This window comes from Sphaeramia orbicularis, chromosome 8 (genome assembly GCF_902148855.1).
Source record: "Sphaeramia orbicularis chromosome 8, fSphaOr1.1, whole genome shotgun sequence".
Taxonomy (NCBI): domain Eukaryota; kingdom Metazoa; phylum Chordata; class Actinopteri; order Kurtiformes; family Apogonidae; genus Sphaeramia; species Sphaeramia orbicularis.
Genome location: NC_043964.1, coordinates 3382657 through 3405095, shown reverse-complemented (window position 1 = coordinate 3405095; position 22439 = coordinate 3382657). Strand labels below are relative to the sequence as shown.

Below are 22439 nucleotides of genomic sequence, written 5' to 3'. Positions count from 1 at the left end.
TGCAGCACCCTGACCTCAGAAGAAACAGCTTGTGTAAGACTCTGTTAAAACCTCGTGGGCCAGCGTCGGCCACTGGGGTTCACACAGGACTTGAGGTTTCTGACCTTAACACATACTGCATATGGGGCCTGTCCAAACTGCCCAAGGCTGGGGCCAAGAGAGTGAAGTGACCTCGCTCAGTTTCCCTGAGGGATACTCCACCAGATGTTGTGCTTGTGCTGGTTGGTGATGCTAGAAGGAAGGGGAACTACTGAATATTTCTCTACTGAAGATATTCAATGAAAGGGAGATTCAAAGAGAGGAAATTGAATAAATTAGGTAAAGGAGCAAATGGGTTGCTCTGATGAAAGAAAAGTAAAATTAAAGTGTGTGATGGCTGGGGCTGATGGGTGAGGGGGAGTCATGACAAAGAAAATGAGGAGCATCAGAAGAAAGAGGGTGAGAGACAGCCAGTAAAAGAAAGAAAGAAAGAAAAAAGAGAGAGGTGGGCGATTGGTCCTATGAGAGAGTTGTCATGGTAACAAGTGATCATGATGAGGTGGAGAATGATCAGAGAAGACTTTTGGAAAGAAAGTGCAAATGCTTACAGCAGATACATAATTACATTAGCATCAAACGCCAATACAGGATTTTCTAACACCAGGTTTGGCTACGTGGAATGGAAACTAAGTTTGTTTTTACAGAAAATGTTAAAGTTTGGGATTTTACAAACAACCACTGGAGTGAGTTGAAGCAACCACTCTGCAGAAATATTTTGCTAGTAAAAGGTGAAAGGTAGTTCAATAAAATAGGTACTGTTTGTATTTGTATAAAATTACAATGAATTCGTATTCATGGTATTTTCATACTACTCTTGACTGCAACATGCATGGCTGAATTTACAACAATCTGTTTTATTTTTATTTTTTATTTTTTATTTTTTTTTTTTTATTTTATTTCGAACATGCAAAGAAAAATAAGACAAAACAAAGCAAATTAAGACATAAACAAAATAACATTTAAATGGACAGAATCTATCTTCAAGCACATACAAGTCTGAATATTGCATGGTCGAAAAGGAGTAGGAAGAAGTATAAACTTTTCACATCATACATAAAACATATTACAGTATATATTCTACAGATATACAGTTCTTTGCTGCATGTTATCATAAGACAATTTGAGACGGGCCCCTTTTGGGTAAACCATCCACATTTACCTACAAAGGTGCAGAACATGGTTTGATTTGATTTGATTTAGTGATTTATTCCAAACATGCAATGAAATTTAACATATATGCGAGCAAGCAAAACATGCATAATAATACAAATATCAACAAGAATAACAATCATAGACAGAAGAACAATACAGTTGTTCCTTTTACAAGTCTGAAAAGGGGTGAGAAGAAGGTTAGTAGAGAAGTAGCTCACCACAATCAAACATCGCCATGTAGCAAAACTTGATGAACTGTTTATTTGCTTGTTTACTCCCTAAATGATGGTCTGACTCTTTCAGTTTCTTGCTCTTGTTAAGTATAGCAAACCAGGGCCAAAGTTGAGGAACAAAAGCTTAGTTAAAGTTAGGGTTAGTTTAGGTAGTTTAGTTGTAATAAAAGTAGTTCTAATAAATGTATTTTTTTTTGTTGGAGGGCACATGCACTGTTGTCTTTCCAAATGATTTGCTATTGACATATTCTACTTATGTTTTGTTTTCTTGGTACTGCTGACAAAATAAAACTTACTGAGCTATGGGCAACATTGAACATCTGTCCCCTTTGGCAAGACAAGACAGAGCAGATAGACAGACACTTTGAAAATTATGCCTGAGTCTCAGTTCTCTATCTTGCCAAGCCAAGAGGGACAACCCCCCTTCTTTTAGGAAGTGACATAGTCTTAACATTAGGAACCTGGCAAAATTATTTGATGAAAATTTCAGAAATAATATTGCAGTCGGATAACCACAAACACAACTGCAAACAAGTAAGTACTGTAGGAGATATCCACAGATGATCACTCTGATACTGCTTTTTTTTTGCATCCATCAAAAAAGTCAGGAAAGAGGATTAGCTTTTCCAAAAATAGCAAAGAGCAAAAATATTTCAATTATAACAGCGAACAACCTAGAGTTTTTTCAATCCCTGTGAAAAATCTAATATCTCTGTTTTATATTACACTGGTCAACAACAAATTTATTGTTTAAGTTTTTTGAGCTGATTTAGGATCATTTTGGTGCTGAATCCAAAAATCACATTAATTTTGCTCAATCAGGTCAACTTTCTGAACTATGCTACATATTGGCTTTTTAACATTTTTGCTTACATTTATGGGCATTTTCACATCATATGATACCAAATTCTTTCATATTTCTTGCAATAAATGAGTTCTGAAGATTTTACTTTTGCCAATTTATGATTAATGTTTTTTTTAATATTACAGGTGAATGAAATGGCTTCGACTGGAAGATCTTGCAAAAATAAGCCTGACGTATTCTGCTCCATCTGCAGTGAATACACCATTGTACCTAACAGGAATCAAGTCACAAGTTTCATAAAGTGTGCTTACCAATCTGATTTTGGTATTAAACTTGGTGACCAAGATAAAGTTTGGGCGCCACACATGGTATGCAAGTCATGCACCGAGTATCTGCGTCAGTGGACCAAAGGCAAGAAGAGTTCTCTGAAGTTTGAAACACTTAATAAATACATCCTGTTAGAAAATGATTTTTTTTTCTCTTAAAACCTATTTTGGGTGAGAACTATATAAAAATCAACTGATAAAGTCACAAAAATGTAATGAATTTTGTGAGAAGATCAAATTTTTCAAAATCAAATTAGCAAAAAAACCTGACCTGATTGAGAAAAACAGATGTCATTTTTGGATTTAGCGGTGCAAAATGGTCCTAATTCAGTTGAAAAAACCTAGACAACTTGCAAAAAAACATTTTTTTGTAACCCAGTGTTATCAATCTATTTTCCTAAAAATACTGCATGAAAATTTGAATTGAGACAAATTTTATGTTATCGAGTCCTGCTGGTTAAAGTCAGTCTTCATATCTCTTCATGGGGTTTTCTACCCTGAAGCATCTCTTGGTCTACTTTCTTTAATATATCTGCAGATGTGTGATTGTGTTCACATAATGTGTGTGTTGTGTGCACTTGGAGAAGTTGACCCACATAAGAGAGATGAATGTCCTGCTAACACCTGATCTGAAAGAAACAAGTCCTCCGATGTGACAGGTAGGTTTTAGTTTGTCTTCCCATCTGTTTAATGTTCCTCCCTCTGTACTCCTCTCCTTTCCCTCTCATCTGTTTGGATCGTGGTTTGCTCACTATACGTCCCTGTCCTCTTCTGTTGTGTGCCTCAGCCTCTCACTGTGCTCTGCTGTGACAGTTAACAGAGGTCACTGTTTACTCTCATTTATCAGTCAATCATCACCCGCTGCAGGGTTCCAAACACGAATATTTTTCCATTCACTGCTCTTCTTTTACCACTCCTGTTTTTATAATAATAATGAGGATAATAACATTGAATCAATGGGTGGAAATTTATTCAAATAGGTGCACATGCATTGTTTTTAACATCTCTTTCTCGTACAACTTCTTATTAAGTCAAGAGGGAAATACAGTGACTGTTGAGATCCCATTATTTTTAGCTACAGTACCAAAAAATACACTATCATGAGGTCAGTGTAAGGAATTTCAATTGGACTTTTTCACTTTTCAATGTGATTAAATCTTTCATTGAAATCTAAAAATTTTCAGCAGAAATATCTGTCGTGAATAGTCCTTAAAACTGACCCACTGAAAATTATAGTAAGGCTTCGGTGTTCTCTGTGCTGTGTGGCCCATAGGTGTTGCTTGGGCACAGTCTGAACAAATGATTAATTCATCAGTGTGCTGTTTTAAAATATGAAGGTGCCTGCTTCTGTCATGACAACAGAACTCGCAGTACTAGGACTTTTATTTTTGACTAAAGCAGATCAATTCATAAGGTTCCAATTTAGACGATATAAACATGCAATCATTTAAAGAACAAAATATCTGCAGTGAGAACAAGCGTATGTGAAATGAGAAAACAACTGTCTGGACAAACTAAGCAATACTTCACATCAAGAATCAAGAGCGCACACTGTTCACCATGTTAATTTATTATGGCAGGAGACCCATATGCAATGAACATCTTGAGAGGCAGAGGGATGTGTTGGCTTATATAACCACCAAAGTTGGCACCACCTCAGCAGCAAAGATGAAATGTTACATAGGTTCACACATGTTTTGAACTCATTAACTGGAGCTACCACAGCCCCCATTAGGCAACAGACAATCTTCCAATATTTTTCTTTGATGGATGTGAGATTCTACTTGATGGATGTGATTTGATACAGGACTGGACACAAGGATATTGAACAGACATTACAATCCCCCACAGCCTCATCTACAAATTTAACGCTAATTCAATTCCACTTTTCCTTATTTCAGTGGGAGTGCCCCTTCTGTGAATACGCCAAGGACCTCATAGGGTACCCTGAGGGACTCCGTTTTGTAAACAACCTCGATGATACAATGTCTAAATTAATTTCTGACTGATGGTAGAGGGTCCTCATTATCCTTGGTGATGTTTATACAGCAGAGCAACATTTTTATGCCTGCTCTCTCCTTATGAGGCCTGCAGGAATATCATAATCTAATCATGACTCCAGTAAGACTGCGTCTCTTTCTAACTAGATCATGGCCTCTGTATACCTCAGCTGTATTTCTTGTTGATGTTTCCATGGTGCACACATCCCATCACCCACACAGACAGAGCCATAACCTTTTTGTATTTTTTTATTTTTTAATTTTTTATTTTTTTATTTACTCATAGCTGAAGAATTGGGGTCCTCCATCCCTGACTTCCAAGCAACACCTTTTCATACTTCCTCCGTCCCACCTCTGAGGAATGCAACCATGAATAGGTGAATCCCACCAACCCACCGACTACAAACATGACCATGTCTCAAGGGGCATCTGCAACAATTTTCATGTATAATCACAGCTCTAATAACACCAAACAAGAACCTGGGCCCTTAAAACCCACCCACATCCCCTGCAGGCTGAGAGTGGCCATTACTGTCCAGTGTCCCCGGACTCCCATTCTCTGGTTCCCACTACCACACAAACAGACCTGTGCACGCACCCACACTCCACCTCTCCTTTCCTCTCTTTCTCTCTGCACGCCCCACATACATCAGTATGTCTTTAGCACTGGCAGGGCTGTACAAGCAGTAAGAGGAGAGACGGAGTATTAGTATTCAGAGCACAGGGAAGAAAAGGGGAGAGGGAGCGAGCGAGAAGCCGAGAGAGAGAGAGAGAGAGAGAGAGAGAGAGAGAGAGAGAGAGAGAGAGAGAGAGAGAGGGAGGAGAGTGAAATAGAGAGGTGGAAAAAACACAAGGAGGGGGTAAAATATAAGAGAAGAACACGGGAAACGGGAGGGAAAAGAGGGGAGGGGAGAGATATCATATTGTTCATTTCTCCCTCTCAGTCTGCCATCCCGTTTGCAGGGTTTATTAGTCGGTGCATCTTAAGAGAGGAAAGAGGAGAGAGGGAGCAGAGGGTGGACCAGCTGAAACAGGGCGGAATGCCCCTTTACCAGCGACGCATCTGACTAAAACAGCGAAAGGGGCTCGTAAATTGGAAATTGCACGGCGAGGAAGACAGTGATTTCTGCATCGCCAAAGGTAGGCAGATATTGCCCTTTGTTGCTTGTGCAGCCAGGATGCATTCGAGTCTGTGGTATCTGCGATGTGTGCGTTATTCGCATCATCCCTCCTTTGATCCTGCATCCCGCACTGGGCTCTGCTGAATATGCCCTAAATCTAGAAGCATGTGTCTGTTTTCCATAAATATTTAATGTATATTATTTGTGCATCACCCTGCCTCTTCCATATTGCATTCTACCACAGACATATATTCGGAGCATTACAGATAGATGTATGTTTAGTGGAGGCTGTGTAGGCTGCACTAGCCTGGACAACAGAAGCAGCTAGTATGTGTCTGTGGAATACCAGAGCAGCCTTTCAGTGGAAGATTTCCTTCGTGATGCTTATGCTTTAACTTTTTTTCTGTGCAGTTGATAATAATGTAAGGCTAAAAGATTGAAGGATGAAGCGCGCACGAGCACGCTAAAAACACACAGAAGACAGGTTGACGTGCGTAAGACGTGCGTAATTCCCCCTCCACCCACACGCACACCCACACCCCCTCCACCCCACCCCACCACACCACGCTCACCCTTACCATCAAAGGCACAGTTGCTCTGCCTTCTCACCACAGAGAACCAGATTTATGCAAATGGCCAAAAACCAAACCACTGAGACACACTGACTCACCCACTCTGACAGCAGTGGGTGAAAAATGAAGTGAGGCCGGCCCGTTGTCTGTGCCTGTGTATGTATGTGTGTGATTCCACTCCCTGTCTGTAAATAGGTCCAGCTCTGCAGCTCCACTGGCTGTGCAAGAGACAGGAAGAGCAGCTCCGTTATTCCTGGGCTCCTGGCTGGCCACTTGCTGTCTATTTCCTGTCTCATGTTATGGATAATTTAGACACTTGCAGCTGAAAAAGGCCCAGAGTGAAGGAAAGCTGTGAAAGCCTGTACAGCAACCTTAAATATGTGTGAATGTGGGATAGAAATAGAAATAAAAGGAGTGTCTGCTTGGTTGTGTATGGGTGTTTGATTGCATGTTTATAGAGATATATGGGCTTGAGGAGATATTAAAGCCCAGGCTCACCCACATCATGTTATTTATTTGCTGAAAGGGTGTCCAGGAGCTATTATAGGACAGGCTAAATTGGAACAGCCTCGAGGCTGAGGCTCAGCAAAGCTATTACCTCTAGTCAATAGACATTAATATCCCCATGTTCAATCTTGGCCTCATACGGCGCCGTCTCTGTCCCGGCGAAACACAGTGCTGCTCCACTGGAGTAACCAAAAAGATGTGTTATAGTAGCCCTATCTGTTTACCCCTGTGCATCAATCGGTCACAGCCGAGTGAGCAGAGAGGAGCGATGATAGCATTGTCTCAGGCAGACAATGCTGTGGCCTCGAAAGGAAGTGATGCAAAACAAAAAGGAGGATATGCCAGCATGGTGAATAGAGGTCATGACCTCTATGAATCAGGGATAGGTCTGACAAATGGCAGATGATCTAAGGGTACATGAGTACATCGATCTGAGGTGGTACACAACATGACACGACCCAGCAGAGAACAGCAGAGCAGAAAGCAACTCTGAAACGAAAAGGAGCAGGGTGCACGGCCAAATCCAGTCTGTGGAGTGCAACAGACAGGAAATGACTAATTAAAAAAAAAAATGCTGTCAGTGCAAAATTGATATGGAGGCCCAGACATTGGGAAGTGTGAAATTTCCTTAAACACTTAAGCAAATTTGTAGACTTTTAAAATAAAAACAACAACAAAAGCATTCAGGGTAACACTGAGTGGTTCAATTAAAGATGACTTCCAGGTAGAGATGAAAACAATAGAAAGAGCATACAAGCAGATAGGAGGACTTGAAAGCAGTTTCAATGAGATCCGAGTGAAACATCCTATTAGGTATATCTAATGGATTAGTTACCTTTGTCTACAGAAGCATTATGTTCTCATACAAAAAAAGGGTCAGACTTTTCTCAGTTGAATTTCGCACTAGTAAAGACCTCACTTTCATCCCTTAAAAATACACATTTGAGCAATAAACAGTGATTCCTATTAGTCTTAGCTTAATAAAAAACATGTGTTAATAAAGAGTGGGTGAACAGAACATGAATTCTAAAATTAAATTCTTAAAAACCTCAAGGTAATACTACTACCACAGTTCACTTCTACAAAAAATAACAGTGATGCAGTTCTATCCAAAATGGAAACACTAAGAATCCAGCAGACTCACAGTTGATGTATTTTCTCCACTTTAAACAGAAAGGTGTAATTTGACTAGAAAATGAAATGCCAAATGATGATATAGGGTTGCAATAGATCATAGCTTTGTGGTAAGCATGTGAGTATCTTTCTCTGCTTCTCATTCAGCAGACAGCAGCGTTTCAAATGCCTTATCACTGTAATTCCCAAACCCAGCTCAGGTGTTTGATTCATCCCTGAGAGATAGATTCCACACACAGATTTCAGATTTCAGTTACACTTTCTAACATGATCCTTGTTACTGAAAAACTTGTCCCCTGGGTTTTATCAAATTCACATTCGGTCTGCTCTAGGACTTTGTTTGTTTGTAGCAGTTTTTGGTGGAACTTCTGAACATGGGAGAAGACTACTGGAATTCTTATATGAGGACTACTGAGCCAAAAAAAAAAAGAAATCCAATACAGCTACTCTGAAAAGAGTGAAATAGTACACTCAATATTAGACAAATATTTACTGGTGTATGCCCCAGCAGTAAGAAATGTGAGCACTGTGTGGATTTTATCCTTCACATCTTGTATGCTGTATCTACTTTCATTTGTGTTTAATTTGTTAATTTTGTTCTCAGCTCTGCGCACCTGAGGGTAACTCTAAATCTGTCCTTTCTGTGCAAATACAAGAATGATCCCTTCATTATAAGGGGATACAAACATAAACGCCTCATCTGCTTTATCGCCTATAAGCTAGATTGAGTATGTAACGGCTGGACTGAGCCATTAAATATGAGACACTCAGCTGATGCTCTCATCCTTAGTGATTAACAAGAGGGGCCAGCGAGGGGCTTGGTGTCTTGCTCAAGTACACACATGCAGGGTAGAACTTGGAGCCTCTTTCCGAGATAAGGCACTTTGCCACCCTAGATTATATATTTTACCCTTGAGTTTGTTTATATCCACCGATGCTGACTAATGGGTGACTGGCTTTTGATTCTGGTTCCCCTTTTCCCTCCAGGTTTAGCTCATAATCAAACTCATTTGTCACAGTACCATTTTCCCACTGTATGTTTCAGCCAACCACAGATAAATATAATACAGACATTTCTGAACCCAAAGTAGGTTTCATATCAACATGTCTAAGTGTATTGTGAACTATAAATATTTTTCACATCAACATTTTTAGGTGCACTTATGTAAATTATACGTTAATAAAGTATTTTAGCCCCTTGTGGTGCTTTTGATATTTTATGAAAAAAGGTGAATGACACGCACATCCAAAATTAGAGGTGTGCAGGATCCCAAAAAAGTTGAACGTGAGAAAAAATAAAGGAAGGTCCGCACAACCAGTTCAGCTTTTGATATTTTAGCAGAATGTAATGACGCGGTAATTGAAAGTGTATAACAGTAAATAATGGTCACATATGGCTAAATTGCAACGGCAAGTAGGTTTTGCTATAAACGTAGTGCTATTTTATATCAGTAAGGTAATTAAATGTTGTGTGCAATAATTAATATGAATTCCACGAGGCCAAAATGTTGACATTGTTGACATGAATGTCACTTTTAATGGTTCCCATTTGCAGTTCAGGTGTTGTATCTAAAGCATTACTAAACTTTTCCTCTTTAGGTTTAGCTCATAAAAGTATTTGGTTAGAGTGAGGGAAAGATACCAGCATAATCTGCAAAGATGTTATAACGTGATGAGTCATAATCCATTTATTATTATTTAAACCAAACCACAATGTTTTTCGAACCCACACCAATAAACAAATAAGTAAAAATGTGTCACGATTCAAACTCTACTCTGATAGATTTTGTATGTCCTCTATCTGCACTGACACAGTCCTGCCTGTTGAGAAAAGACAAACTAACATATCCTTCACTGACAAATTATCTTGAAATTATGTGTACAGATGAAAGATTTTATAGCAGAATGAGACATGATCTGATTGGCCAGTTCCTCTGATATTTGAGCAATTATTTCCTCTATCCATCCCAGATTCGGTCCTTTGGTTAGACAGGACCCCATATACTAATTCTCCTTCTGTGTAGTGTGATTAGACTGTGACCTTGCATGTCGTCCTGTCTCCATTGTCCAATTGGACAGTGACCTTACTGGTCGACTGGTCTGTGTTGTGGCGTATTTATTCCCTGAGAATATTGATCCCAGGCAGAACAGCAGTCAATGGAGTGTCTGTGGGAGGTTTTGTGTTGCTCTGTTCACCTGGAATGTGCATTTCTGAGTATGGCGGTATCTGAGTGGAATGATTTGTCAACATGTTTCTGAAGGCATATTTATTTGTGAATAACCAGCCTCTGTAAATATTTTCCTTGTAGTAAATTGCATCCCCAAAACCTTTGATTACCATTGTTGCTGTGTCACCCCCGCCGCCAGCTTCCTATATTTTTTTTCCTGCCCTTCTCTGCTCCAATTCTTTTTCCTCCCTTTTTATCTGTCTCGACTCCAATTTAATGTCAGCATCTCTCTTATCCCTCTCTCCCTCCCTCTTCCACTGTCTCCTGCTACACGTACACAATCCTTCTTTCTGTCTGTCTCTCTCCTCCATTTCTTCTCTGCTTCTCCCTCTTTCCTGATGCTCTCACTGGCATTTGAGGCGGCCAGTTTTGTGCCAGACAGCCATTCCTCAGATTGAGATATCCTACATTTTAAAGTCACTCAGACAGATTTACTATCTTAATGGGAGAGAGAGGAAGGGGGTAAGAGGAGGGCTGGTGCTCGATGTTGGGTCTGGATGTCGTTTTGATTTGCTAATTTCACATTCTTTTTTTACAATAGGCTGAAGTGAGATGGATAGATAAATACACTCTATATTATCTGAGTTTCCTTTAGACCGACAGAGTATCCTAATGTGACAATCAGCTTTTCAAAGTCGACAGAGACAGAGGATGAACAAGAGAGAACAAGACTGTTTCTGTCTTCAAGAGGAGAGAGAGAGAGAGAGAGAGACCTAAAAAAAGGGAGTGCAGCCATTTTTGTTTCGGATCTTGTTCAGAGTGAAATATGTCTTTGGCTAATGCAGTGATTGATTGATGGCTGAGAGACAGATGGACACATAAGGAGCACTTTGCTAGGGAGGTGCCACTCTGTGCACAAAGACTGACGCTGACATTTCACAGAACAACATACATCAAATGATCAATAGTCTTTTCTCTGTCTAAGGAGACACCTGAGAAATAAGTCCACTGCTTTACAAGGGCCAAACAGCATGGTGAAAAAGCTGACCTCTCACCACCAACATTGTTTTGCCAGTGATTTATTTTCCATCCATGCCACAACCGATGTAAGATTTGTGGCAAGACGTTTTCAGTACTACTTTGCAAACAATCTGTATTATTAGACACTACTTTGCATATATTCTCCTCAGTCAAAATCTCTGGAGACTCACAAACTGTGAGAAAGTAGAGTTTGGGCATTGACCTGCTTTTATTTAGACAGAATGAGCTCAAAAATAAAGACAATATACAAAAAAAAATCTAGTTTCTCCTGGATGAAAGGCCAGACATACGGCAGTCAGATTCAGTACATCTGATTAAACTTACATTTAATGTGGTGTTTGTAGATTTTTGAGTACTCCTAAAATTTTTTAATATTTTGTGAATATCAACTCATTCTCTTTGACTTTAATACAACTGCCTTCATGTACTGTATTGATTGATTAATTTGTTTTGTTTTTCAGGTGATGTCGGAGGGCCTCAGAAGAACCTTCACTAATCCAACAGGGAACTCCCATCCTTGCAGACGTGTTGGAGCCAGTAACCAATGTGTTCCACCAATTCCTGTTCTAACTCCATGACCAGCAGCTCAGCTCTAACTCCAAACCAACTTGCAGAGAAGAGAAAAAAACAAGCCACTTTTCTGCAGGCTCCCATTTATTGTCTTGGAAACATTAAGAAAATAACAAGCTAAAGGTTATGCATGCACTGCAGGCATAAATTCCCATTCCTCAGCCAGATCTATTTGCAAGGACAATTTTACGTGTAGAGCATCTCCACTCCAGCTTGCAAATTCAGCATGGCCCAGAACCCCAAGAGTCACATTCAATAAAGGTAAAACCCACAAATGAATGCCTTTATGATTTTATTAAAGCTAATGAAATGCTTTAATTTGGATTTTAATTCAGAACAATGTATAAGATAAGCTGCTTGGCCTGACAGTAATGTGCCATTGGCATAATATGTATTTCACTTGCTGTATTTGTGGATTTTTTTGGGAAAAAGAAAAACAAAAATGAATCAGTGCAGAAAACAGGAAGTGTCTTTCTGTCTCACACTGTTTTTAGTTTTTTGTGTTGAAGGGACTGAACACCAACACCATATAATTATTTTAATTACTCTATAATTACAAGACAGAGAAGTGTTTTGCTTAGAAATAATTTTGTTAAGTTTCAGAATGACTGACCCATTGGTCAGTTTGAGACATTTTTATACACCCAAACTATCTCTGTATCCCTTGCGAGATCACCCACAATAAGGCGTCTTGCAATTAACTGTGCACCATGTTGAGTGAGTAATGAGCTGTTAGCACTCAGTCTTATTTAAAGACAGAAGAATAGCACTGTGTGGTGTCTTTGATGTCTATGTATGCATTTAGAAATTGAATTAAAATTGAAATTAATGGCAGTTACTGCAGCTAATTTGATAACACCAGAAGTTATGGAATTTTAACAGTATAGATCACCTCCACCTCTTCCCACTGACTACAAAACTGTAATGTGACCTGCACCAAACTAATAATCTGGTTACTATAGCAATGCACCGTAAAATAATCTCCAGACATTATTGTTTTAACCAAAATTATTTTCTGCCAAATGTTCAAAGAAAAAGACAGCAAGATTGTGGTCTGTGGACTGTGGCTAATGAGGATGGCTACTCATTTTTGAGGTTTAGATCAAAACACAGCTCTTCTAGACAATGTTGTATATCAGTATACTTAAGGCTGAGCTTTACCTCTACCTCAACACATCCTTTCACATCTTATGAGATGCCAGTTGCCTAGTATCACCCTTCTTAGTGCAAGCCAAAGTGTTATCTTAGAGCCAGTGATCTTTCAGGGACACACTGATGGTTTTGGCATCAGTAATTGGATTTAATGGGTAAGGTGACCAATCTGCCAAAATCTTGATTTGTACGCTTTTATGTCCTTATACTCATGCCGCCAGTTTCTCTGCCTTTTATCTCTTTCAGGGAAAGTGAGAGGGGTGGGTGTCGCTCAGTCATATATGGGCACGTCCGTCTGGTCTCTGTGATCCAGGCCAAGACACCCAGCAGAGCCCCTCGTGCTCTTCCTTTGCTACCCTTGCCCTCTCAACTCCTTCAACCTCCTCTTTCTCAGTTCGCACCTTGTAAAAGGTGGACGGGCCAATACTCCTTTTACCTGAGCGCCGTCCAATAGGAGAGGGCGCAGAGGGCTGCACTGTCATTGGTTGACTGCTGGTGAGAGTGCGATGCAGATTGGAGGATGTCGGGGGACTGGGATGAAGACCTGTGTAAGAAGGCACTGGTGCTGGTGGAGGAGCTATGCTTCAACTCCCCGAGGGGTTACAGCCAGAGTGAACGCTGCCAGGAGTTCAGCTACCTGCTGAGGGGTCGCAACGGACGGTTGGACACAGGTACTCGCAGATTCTCATAAATATTACATTTTAAACATGATGAATTCATATTTTGAGTCATTATTGACTGGATTTTCTGTAGTAAGGTGTTCTATCGTATTCCTTATTTAGCCTTAAAGCCATATCTCAACTGAAACATACTTTCATAGCATCAAAGACTAACCACCTGTAGATCTGAAGCTGACTTGTAATAATAATAATAATAATGGATTGGATTTATATAGTGCTTTTCTAGACACCCAGAGCGCTTTACATTATTGACCCATTATTCATTCGCTCTATAAGTATAAGTTGTATAAGCTGATAGATCCCAAAACCCAAAGAGCAGAAGCTATGTTCATCTTGAGTTCATGTCAGTCTAAATATAGTACACAGTACAGTATCAAAAAAGCCATTGAAAGAATAATCCCCCCGTCTGCATGCTCATGCATGCTTCATGCATGCTTAATAAACACTCATGACTTAACAAGTAAAGCTGAAAACACTAAGTGAAGAAACTAGATGTACTGCACTGGATCTTATGTATATCTGTGGTTAATATGTCTGTTTTCTTTGTAAGCATAAAGTTGTCATTGAAGTTACTGTATTAGAGTAGAAACAACAGATCACTGATTTAAAAGGATTAGGTGTACTTTTTTATTGAAGTGATTTGAAGTCTTGGTTTGGATTAAAGAAAGATACCAGGACCGGGTTTATAACCAAAAAAGGCTTAATAGATGTGATAAAAATGAACAATAATATATAAAATATATATACCAAACTGCAGTGTTCTCTAACCTGAACCAATGTGCTATTTATTGCTTGAACCTGAAAACTTACTGACTTACTGGAGTCAGTTTGCAAACTCTACTCTGGTGTCGAAATCCTACATTTTCATATATAGCACCCTCATATCCACCATCTCAGCTTCCTCCTACTTACTAAGGAAAGACAAGAGAATGATGGGCTCTTTCAATGAAAAATTACACAGATAGTATACATATCTGTAATTTGTAGACATGTACAATGGCAACCTTTTTTTTTTACTGGACCACATTAGCATATCACATGCTAGACATTTAAGTATAAGAAAGCACATGTTAAGATGGTTGTGTATGTTTAAATATGTTAGATACACAGTGTATTTAGAACAGCAATCCATCAAATATTCATCTGCTAGATTAAAATGAGTACCTGTGCAAGTCCATCAAATTTGTGACGTTATAAAGATTCTTTGTATAATTCTTGGATTATTGCATGGAAATGGATTATACGCACAGTATATTCTGACTATGTATACAAATATACAGTATCACAGACTAGAGTATTGTGTATGGGGTATTGTATGTAGGTCTTCCTGATTGAAGCATTTGAAGTTCACTGCTCTGTTACGCAGATTAGTGTGGATATCTGTGGCTCAGTGTAGATTAGCCTGGATTGGCTGTGTGTTGCCCCCAGAATTGGATGCCTATGTGAAGAAATGTCACACCATGGTTTTAGGCGTTGGCCCTCTCGCTTACCAGCTGTGATTTTTCGGTGTGTGCTGATGGAAATCTCCGAGCCCTCTAAGGACTATGACCGCCAAAAGCTGTCAGTGAATGGCTTGTGTAAGCAGCGGAGATGTGTTTGATGTGGAGCAATGTACGACTCCCAGTGGGCTTGCATCAGGCCCTGATTGACAGAGAGTCTCAGTCCCTCTTCATGGTGTACTTCAGAGGCCTCTTACCCACCCACCTACCCACCCGCTGACTCGCTTTTTATGCTTTGTGGATTAGCGATGGATCTTTGGCAGGATCAGGGCTCTGGAAGGTACAGCGGCCGCCTTAAAGAGAGACAAATGGAGGAGACTGGTTTGGCCTCTGACAGTCCCTGTGCACGTTTGATCACAGCCATGTCTTATCAGTGAAGCCTGATCTGCCAACCACACACAACCTACTCCTCTGCTTCATTGCTTTGTTTTTCCCCTCCAGATCAATACATTAACCTTTCTCATCCTTAAACCCCTCCCCTCTTCAGGTTTTGTTCTAAATCATTGTCAGTTTGTTTTCTTCCATCTTTCTCTTTCCGAGTCCTTTCTCTCTATCATTGCCTCTTTGGTTTCTACTCTTTCACATATGGCATGGTAATTGTATCAACTTTATCAACATTCCTCTCTTCTTTCCTCTCCTCTGTGGGAATGAAAAGCAAGAACAGACATAGTCAGCTGATATGTCTGTTTCAACATGTGCACCAATCTGTTTTCAATCCTCTCCTGCTGTCTGCTGTTTTTCTCTCCATCCTTTTCATCAGTAACGTCCTGCTTTTTCCTTCATGCTTTCTACCTCATCCTACCTCATTTTTGCACTCTTTTATCTCCTCCCTTTCCTTTTCCCCCGTCTCACAGTCTCTGTTATCATTCTCTGTCGTGCTTCTGTCTCTCTCTTTTTCAATCCTTTGCTCTTTACTTCCTATTCCGTCTTGTTCTCCACCGCGACTGATCGATGTCTCCTCGCCCATCCCCCACCTCCACAGCCCCCCAATCATATCTTTTGAACAAGTGCTGATTAATGACATACACAGACTGATGAATAATTCACCAAAGGAGTGATCGAGAAAGCAGAGGCAAGACAGGCAGAGAAGGGGGAGACGGAGACAGAAGGTAGGGGTAAAAAACAAAGAGACAGTCACTGAGGAGAGGAATAAAGTCAGAGCATACGGAGACACACAGCATGGGGAAAGAAATGACAGCAAGGAATGAGGGGTGTTTGAGGGGATTATAAAGAGGAGCGAGTGAAAGAAAAAGAGGGAGGGCGGGTAGAGACAGAAAGCGAACCAAATTCCAGAAGATGTACCCCAGGGCTCTGGGATTGGCTGTGTTGCCTTGTTTTCACTCATTTGCTCTCAGTCTTGTTGTCAGCCTATGACAGATAAAATTTAATTCTCTTTTGTGTGCTTTAACAGTGTTTATGTCTTTGTCATGCTCATAAAGACATTATAAACTGACATAAATTCAAGGAACAGAAGGTTAAAGAAAAGAGGCCTTTATGTCAGCCAGTGTAAGTGTGTGGTGGGGGGGCTCAGGCAGCAATTTCTTTGCATGAGGAAGGCATGAAGGTGACGATTAGCCTGCCTACAGACAGAAAGATTTCTTAATTGGTGGCCCTCTGGTTGAAGCCATACATGGTGAGAAATTCTAGTTATATGCTTCAAGGTGGGGAAGAAGTAGACAAAATCTGCACATTGTAATGAGTCTTTTTGGTCTACTTACAAGTTATGAATATTCATGTTCAGGGCTCTGGGCCTGTATTTTTTGGGGGATATGATTGGTTCTTGTGTCAAAAAAAAAAAAAAAAAAAGACTAAGTAATCACACAATTTATAAAAAGACTTCAAATACTTACGGATAGTTATTCATTAATATTCATTGTGTATTTAGTCTGTTTATTTATAAAAAAAATCATTGAATATTTATAATGTATTTACAAATTTATGAATTCATGAATTATAGGCTCTGACACGTGCAGCTTCGCACCTCTAAACCATAAACAGAACTACAAAAGTTCCAGAGCTCTGGAGCTAACGGTGACTCTCTTTCATTCCTGCTCTTTTGACTGAGGTTGGAACTGTCCAACAGTCTGGTGCTGAAACTGCGCTTTTCTTTTATTGTGCACAGTTTCTCATTCGGATGAGTCATACTCCTCCCACTCCAACACCCTCATCTTTTCCCCCCTCCACCACAACCCCCTTAACCCTCAGACACCATCCTCGCGCTGTTACAGATTAAAATGTTCATCACCGTTTGGAAATATATGATGACGTTGCACAGACACATCACTGAAGGTGTTGGTTATTTTTTTTGTTGGTCTCCTCCTTTTGCTTCCTCTCCTCCCTCAAGATTATCTACTCTTCCAACGTTTGCCCCCATTTTAAGCTCAAGATTGAATCGCAAGCTGTGAGCTTGAGGGTATGGTTGAATATCAATTTATGCCTAGAGCGAGTTCCTGCTCCTGCTCCATAATGTGTGATTTGTAGATGTTGTGGTGGTGCTGCTAATGGTGGGTATGTGTTGAGGGGGAGTGTGGTTTGTTGATCTTGCAGTGGGATACTGTTGATTTGTTAGACATCTGTATAATGCGTTAAGGTGCAAATGCAGGAAGTGTACTTACAAGGCTGTATAACATTGTCTTAATGACATCTGCTTCATTCTATGTAAATAATTATGAATATATGGATGACTCTTCTCTTTTTAACCTTCTACTCCTTCCTTGTCATGTCTTCCTATGCCCTGTGTAGAGATCTCTGTCAGTCTGCTCTCAGTCATCGTGACGTTCTGCGGCATCGTCCTTCTCTCAGTCTCCCTCTTTGTCTCATGGAAGCTCTGTTGGCTGCCATGGCGGGACAAGGAAGGTGGAGGCCTGAGCCTGACCTCAGGTTTGCTGCCTGGAAGCGCAGGCATTGGTAGCCTCGGAGGAGCTGCAGGGTCTTCACTCTTACCTCCGCTGCTGCAAAGAAAAGAAGGACATTCCTCATCCTCCCTGTACCCTACCCTGGGCCAGCCGGGTCAGCACCACCCGCATTTCTCTGACCTGGTAGGGTTAGAGAGGGGGGAGGGTGGAGGTGTTGTTGGAGGGCCGCATGAGACCCAGGAGCACTCCTACTTGGACATGGACTCCTACCCCAACAATGCTGGTGAGAAAGGGAGTGAATTATGTGCAAATTTTATCTCACAGACATTAAACACTCTTAATACCAACATGACCGTAAGAGTAATGTGATGCCTTAGTCAATAGCATCTCATTTTAATATACTGTGAGTACTGAATTTAATACATACATATAACTACATACAGTGAATAATTGATCTAGTGAGTCACCAGTGTGATGAATGTTAACCATTACTGTTCATATAAATGGGTTTTCCTTCAGTGGTACCATATTCAAGAAATATTTCCCTAACTTGCCTAGTCTTTTTAGTGCACATGGTTATCCAAGAGGATAGTCAGGGAAGGTGAAAACCCCTTAAAGTGAAGGTTTTTGCAACAAATACAAACTTCCTTGTTTCAAAGTTGCACGAATCAGATTTTGACGACACCATGCAGATGATATACATGCTGTCACACCTTCATCTTACAATGTTGTTATGGCTAAGCAAGCAAATGCTAATAATCAGCAGAGATTATTTAGGCACTGGAGTGAGACACTTGATAGGTCCAGTATTCACCTTATCTTTAAGCTTTCTTATGGTTTGTGCAAATTAATATGAGGAAATGTACTTCTTTAGCTGCTAAATGTTGTCCTCATCTGCCAGTTTTATCAGAGCTTGTTTGTAGTAAACGTCTGCTTGCTGTGACTGGAAACAAAGAAGAGTGTGGGAGCAGTAAAATGAAACAGCAAATATACAATGAAACAAGTTCAGGATATTTAAAGAGCTACAGAGATGGATGAGTCTGCAAGTTTCTTAAACATATTATACATTATCACACTATATTAATTTTCAAATCCTTTCATTGCATTTTTTAAAAACAATTAAGACATTATTAATAATTTCAAGTGTTAAGTGAATCCTTAGTGCTGTAGTATTAGGACTGCAGCAATAATAAAGCATCACCAAACAACAAACTCACCATTGTTAGAAAAATAAGCAGTTTTTAACTGGTTTCAGAGATATATCAAGTTGTTAAAAATGGATGACTAGGACTTACAATAGTGCTATGTTTATAATGGATGTCAAGGCTGGTGCAGCGGCTTCGCATAAATAGTCGTAAATATGTCTGCCTATTCCTTCCTCCTTTTCTTCTTTTAAATCACTGTCTGTTAAATCAGTACACCACAATCGATGCAATCAATGATGGTAACGTTGCATCACAAAAAAACAGTGCTGTTAGAGCCGCTGTGATGACTGTCAGGGCCACAGAAATAACGAGAGACATGTGAGTCAATGCAGATTGTTTGTCCATTTTCTCACACAATTAGGAACTCTGAAGCTGAGCCAGACCTCTCCAGATGTCCCCAACTCAGAGGGTGGAGCACAACCCCACAAAGACCTGCCAAATGCCCACTCCCAGCAGCAGGTCACCCCTCGGTAAGTAAGACTATATAGGTTTACTGGACATGCGTGTCCATTTTGTGTGTTTTTATTTCAGTCTAGTGGTTGGAGTCAGCCTAACTCTTCAGATAGTGAACATTAAAGGAAAATCCATTGAAAAATGCATGACTTAAGATTAATAAAAGAAGTGCTCTGCCTCATAAAATGTTGTTTTTATGAGCATAATGATAAAGAAACATTAGTTGCATAATGTTGGCTTTAATCTCGCTCAGCCTTTAATGGAGGATTTTGAGGTCTGTAAGAGCAAACGACTTTGTTTTGAACCTCTCTATATTAAATTTATGTGAAGTATCATTGTGAAAAACCTCTCTGTTTTTAGCTGAGCCTGATAAGAACAGGGTTTTGTTTAACCTATAGGTATTGATGCAACAAAAACAAACCCATGCATTATTATCCCTGTATTTCAATAAATGTGAATTTGCGGTTTGCATCACATCAACACATCATTATACGACTGGCTTTGGTCTGACAACACTTACTATAATGTGTATATGTGTGGAAAAAGGTGTGCAGCCTTTTATGCAAATGAAACCTGGATAAAATCATTTTAAATGGTTTACTCACCACTGCATCTCTGATTAAGCTGCTGAATCACACTGTTGTGTATTATCCTTTTTATAGTGTGTGTGTGAGACAGTGTGTTGTGCACTTCACTTAATATTCACCCTCTAAGCTCTTATGTGTCTTTTTAGGCCCAAGCCCATGACTCATCAGCTCTCCAGCCCTGATTTCCACGGTGAGGAGAAGGAACAGGTAACCAGTATTGGGCAGATCAAACCGGAGCTCTACAGACCCAAGGGTGACCAGGGTGAGGGCAAACAGGGTGACACCTGCGGCAAGATCAGCTTCCTCCTGCGCTACGCCTTCAAGTAAGTTAGCAAGTCTTTCATCTACTTCTCCTCTAAGTTCTATTCACTATCATGCCACTCTTATATAACAAGTAAAGAATTTTAGCCTCAAAATACAGTGCTTCAAGATTTTAACCTACAAGGTTTAGCTGCAAAATATAACACAGGCGAGGTTACCGTAAAAATGCTGCAAATGTGTCTAGTGCCCCCTTGTCTTGCTGTCTGCACAGCACACACACAGCTTTGCACAAAACTGATGGAGACATACTGTCCTTTTGCAAGTGGAGCTGGATGATTAGGATAAGTCATGTTCTTTTTTTTTTTTTTAACCAATCAGTGCTGACCAAACGTCTTTAAAGACTACCATAATGTCACAAGAGTGCAAATGCATTATGCTGGTCATTCAGTAATTTCTATTGTGTTTAATAAAGGTCAAAGCTGGATAAAATGTTGCTGCTTTAAACTTCAACTGGATAAAAGTATCTACAAACATTCCATAGTGGAGACCTCAACGTTGTCTGATGAATCTGACACTAGAAGTAGCACAGTAAAGTTTTGTTTGCCTGTGGTATACTTTGATGTGTCTGATAGACTACTTTGTAATGGTGCGTGTACAGCTCTTCAAACACCGCGTTTAAAGGCAGGATACAGATAATGGTTTTGTTGAGTTTCTTTACAGAACAGAGATACAGCACTTTCTTTGGAAAATATATTTTAGTTTGTTTATCCTCTTCGGCAGACAAAACCTTCAAACTCAAGAAGAAATTGAAGTGTGTGACAGTAACTGTTGAGTTTTATGGGATGTAGGATACCTCTAAATCAATGCATTACTAGCATGCAGTGACATGACGACTGCGCTGTTGTTTGTTTATGATCATCTTTGAAACCTTCATGTTAAAATATCAGAAAGTGGTTCCAATAAAAGGAAGTTACACAAGAATTTCTCTGACTTTATGTACTGTGTGGCACTGATTGTTGTAGTTACTTTCAATTTGCTCCTTTGACGGGGCCATGGTCTCTACTGGATAATTTCAGTTTAAGTAGGTAATTGGTGGGTGCCATGCTGTGAGGACTGGGTGACGGGTGAGCCTGTACATGAGTTTGTGTGGGTGTGAGGATGAGTGTGCAGCCCACTTGCTTTGCCTATCTGCGGCTCAGCTGGTAGTCCTTTATTTCTGCCTGCTCCGACATGTAAAAACGTTGCAAAGGGTGAAAGTGCTGATGGTCAGAAAAGAAAAGGAGAGAAAGACCGTTTCAGTCATGAATTATATATGTAGAGCCACTTTAAACAGCAACCCTGTCAACACATAATAACACCCGATTGTGTTATAGCTGGAGTTATAGATACGGAGAATTAGCCAGAGAGTGGAAAAGAGAGGGGGGTAAATGACAAAAACTGCTCATGTGTCCCCTTACCTCCTATTTAAATAGTCACAAGATAATTGATGCCATCTTGTATTAGCCTGTCATTATGCTGGAGTGAAAAAGACTTTAGTGAAAAGACTGGAACAGTAGTAGTGATGGAGAAACAAAGAGAGATTAGAGATGTAGCCACAAGAGAAGGTGTGGGCACGTATGTAGATACACATAAAGGAGGACAAGAACTGTGGTACGATGGGTGTGTTAACGCGTGAGACCCCTGCTGTTAGGAGAATAACAGTCGGAACAACAATGTCAATCTTCCTTAGATCCTCTGGGAAAGGCATTTCTATTGACAATCCCATTAAAAGCTGACACATTTCCACTGTGGGAATAACAGCTAGCTTTCAGGCATTGTCTGCCAGGAATAAGGCTGTGAATTTCACTCTGTGTTCAAGCAGTAATAGGTATATTCTGTGCAGCACGCCACTGGGATTGTGGACAAACCTTGGTTTCAGTTCAGGCTCATGTTTTGCTCCTTTCAGTCGTGAGTAGAGGAAAACCTGCAACCATGTCATTTTAATGAACTACAAAAGCACCGCACTGCATGATGATCCAGGAGAGTTTTTTTTTTTTTTTTTTTAACGTATACATGTTTTCTGTCATTTCCAATTATTGT

At 40.1% G+C, this 22439-nt stretch overlaps 1 protein-coding gene across 1 annotated transcript in view; it reads left to right on the top strand.

The window, feature by feature from the left end:
* The first annotated feature begins 5373 nt into the window (after window positions 1-5373).
* syt3 (synaptotagmin III) overlaps window positions 5374-22439 on the top strand; it is a 30497-nt gene continuing 13431 nt past the window's right edge. The window contains exons 1-6 of the mRNA XM_030140553.1: window positions 5374-5695; window positions 11560-11929; window positions 13067-13491; window positions 17742-18137; window positions 19421-19529; window positions 20246-20422. Of these exons, the coding sequence (XP_029996413.1) occupies window positions 13341-13491; window positions 17742-18137; window positions 19421-19529; window positions 20246-20422 (833 nt within the window). The 5' untranslated portion in view covers window positions 5374-5695; window positions 11560-11929; window positions 13067-13340. The remainder of the gene's footprint in view (window positions 5696-11559; window positions 11930-13066; window positions 13492-17741; window positions 18138-19420; window positions 19530-20245; window positions 20423-22439) is intronic.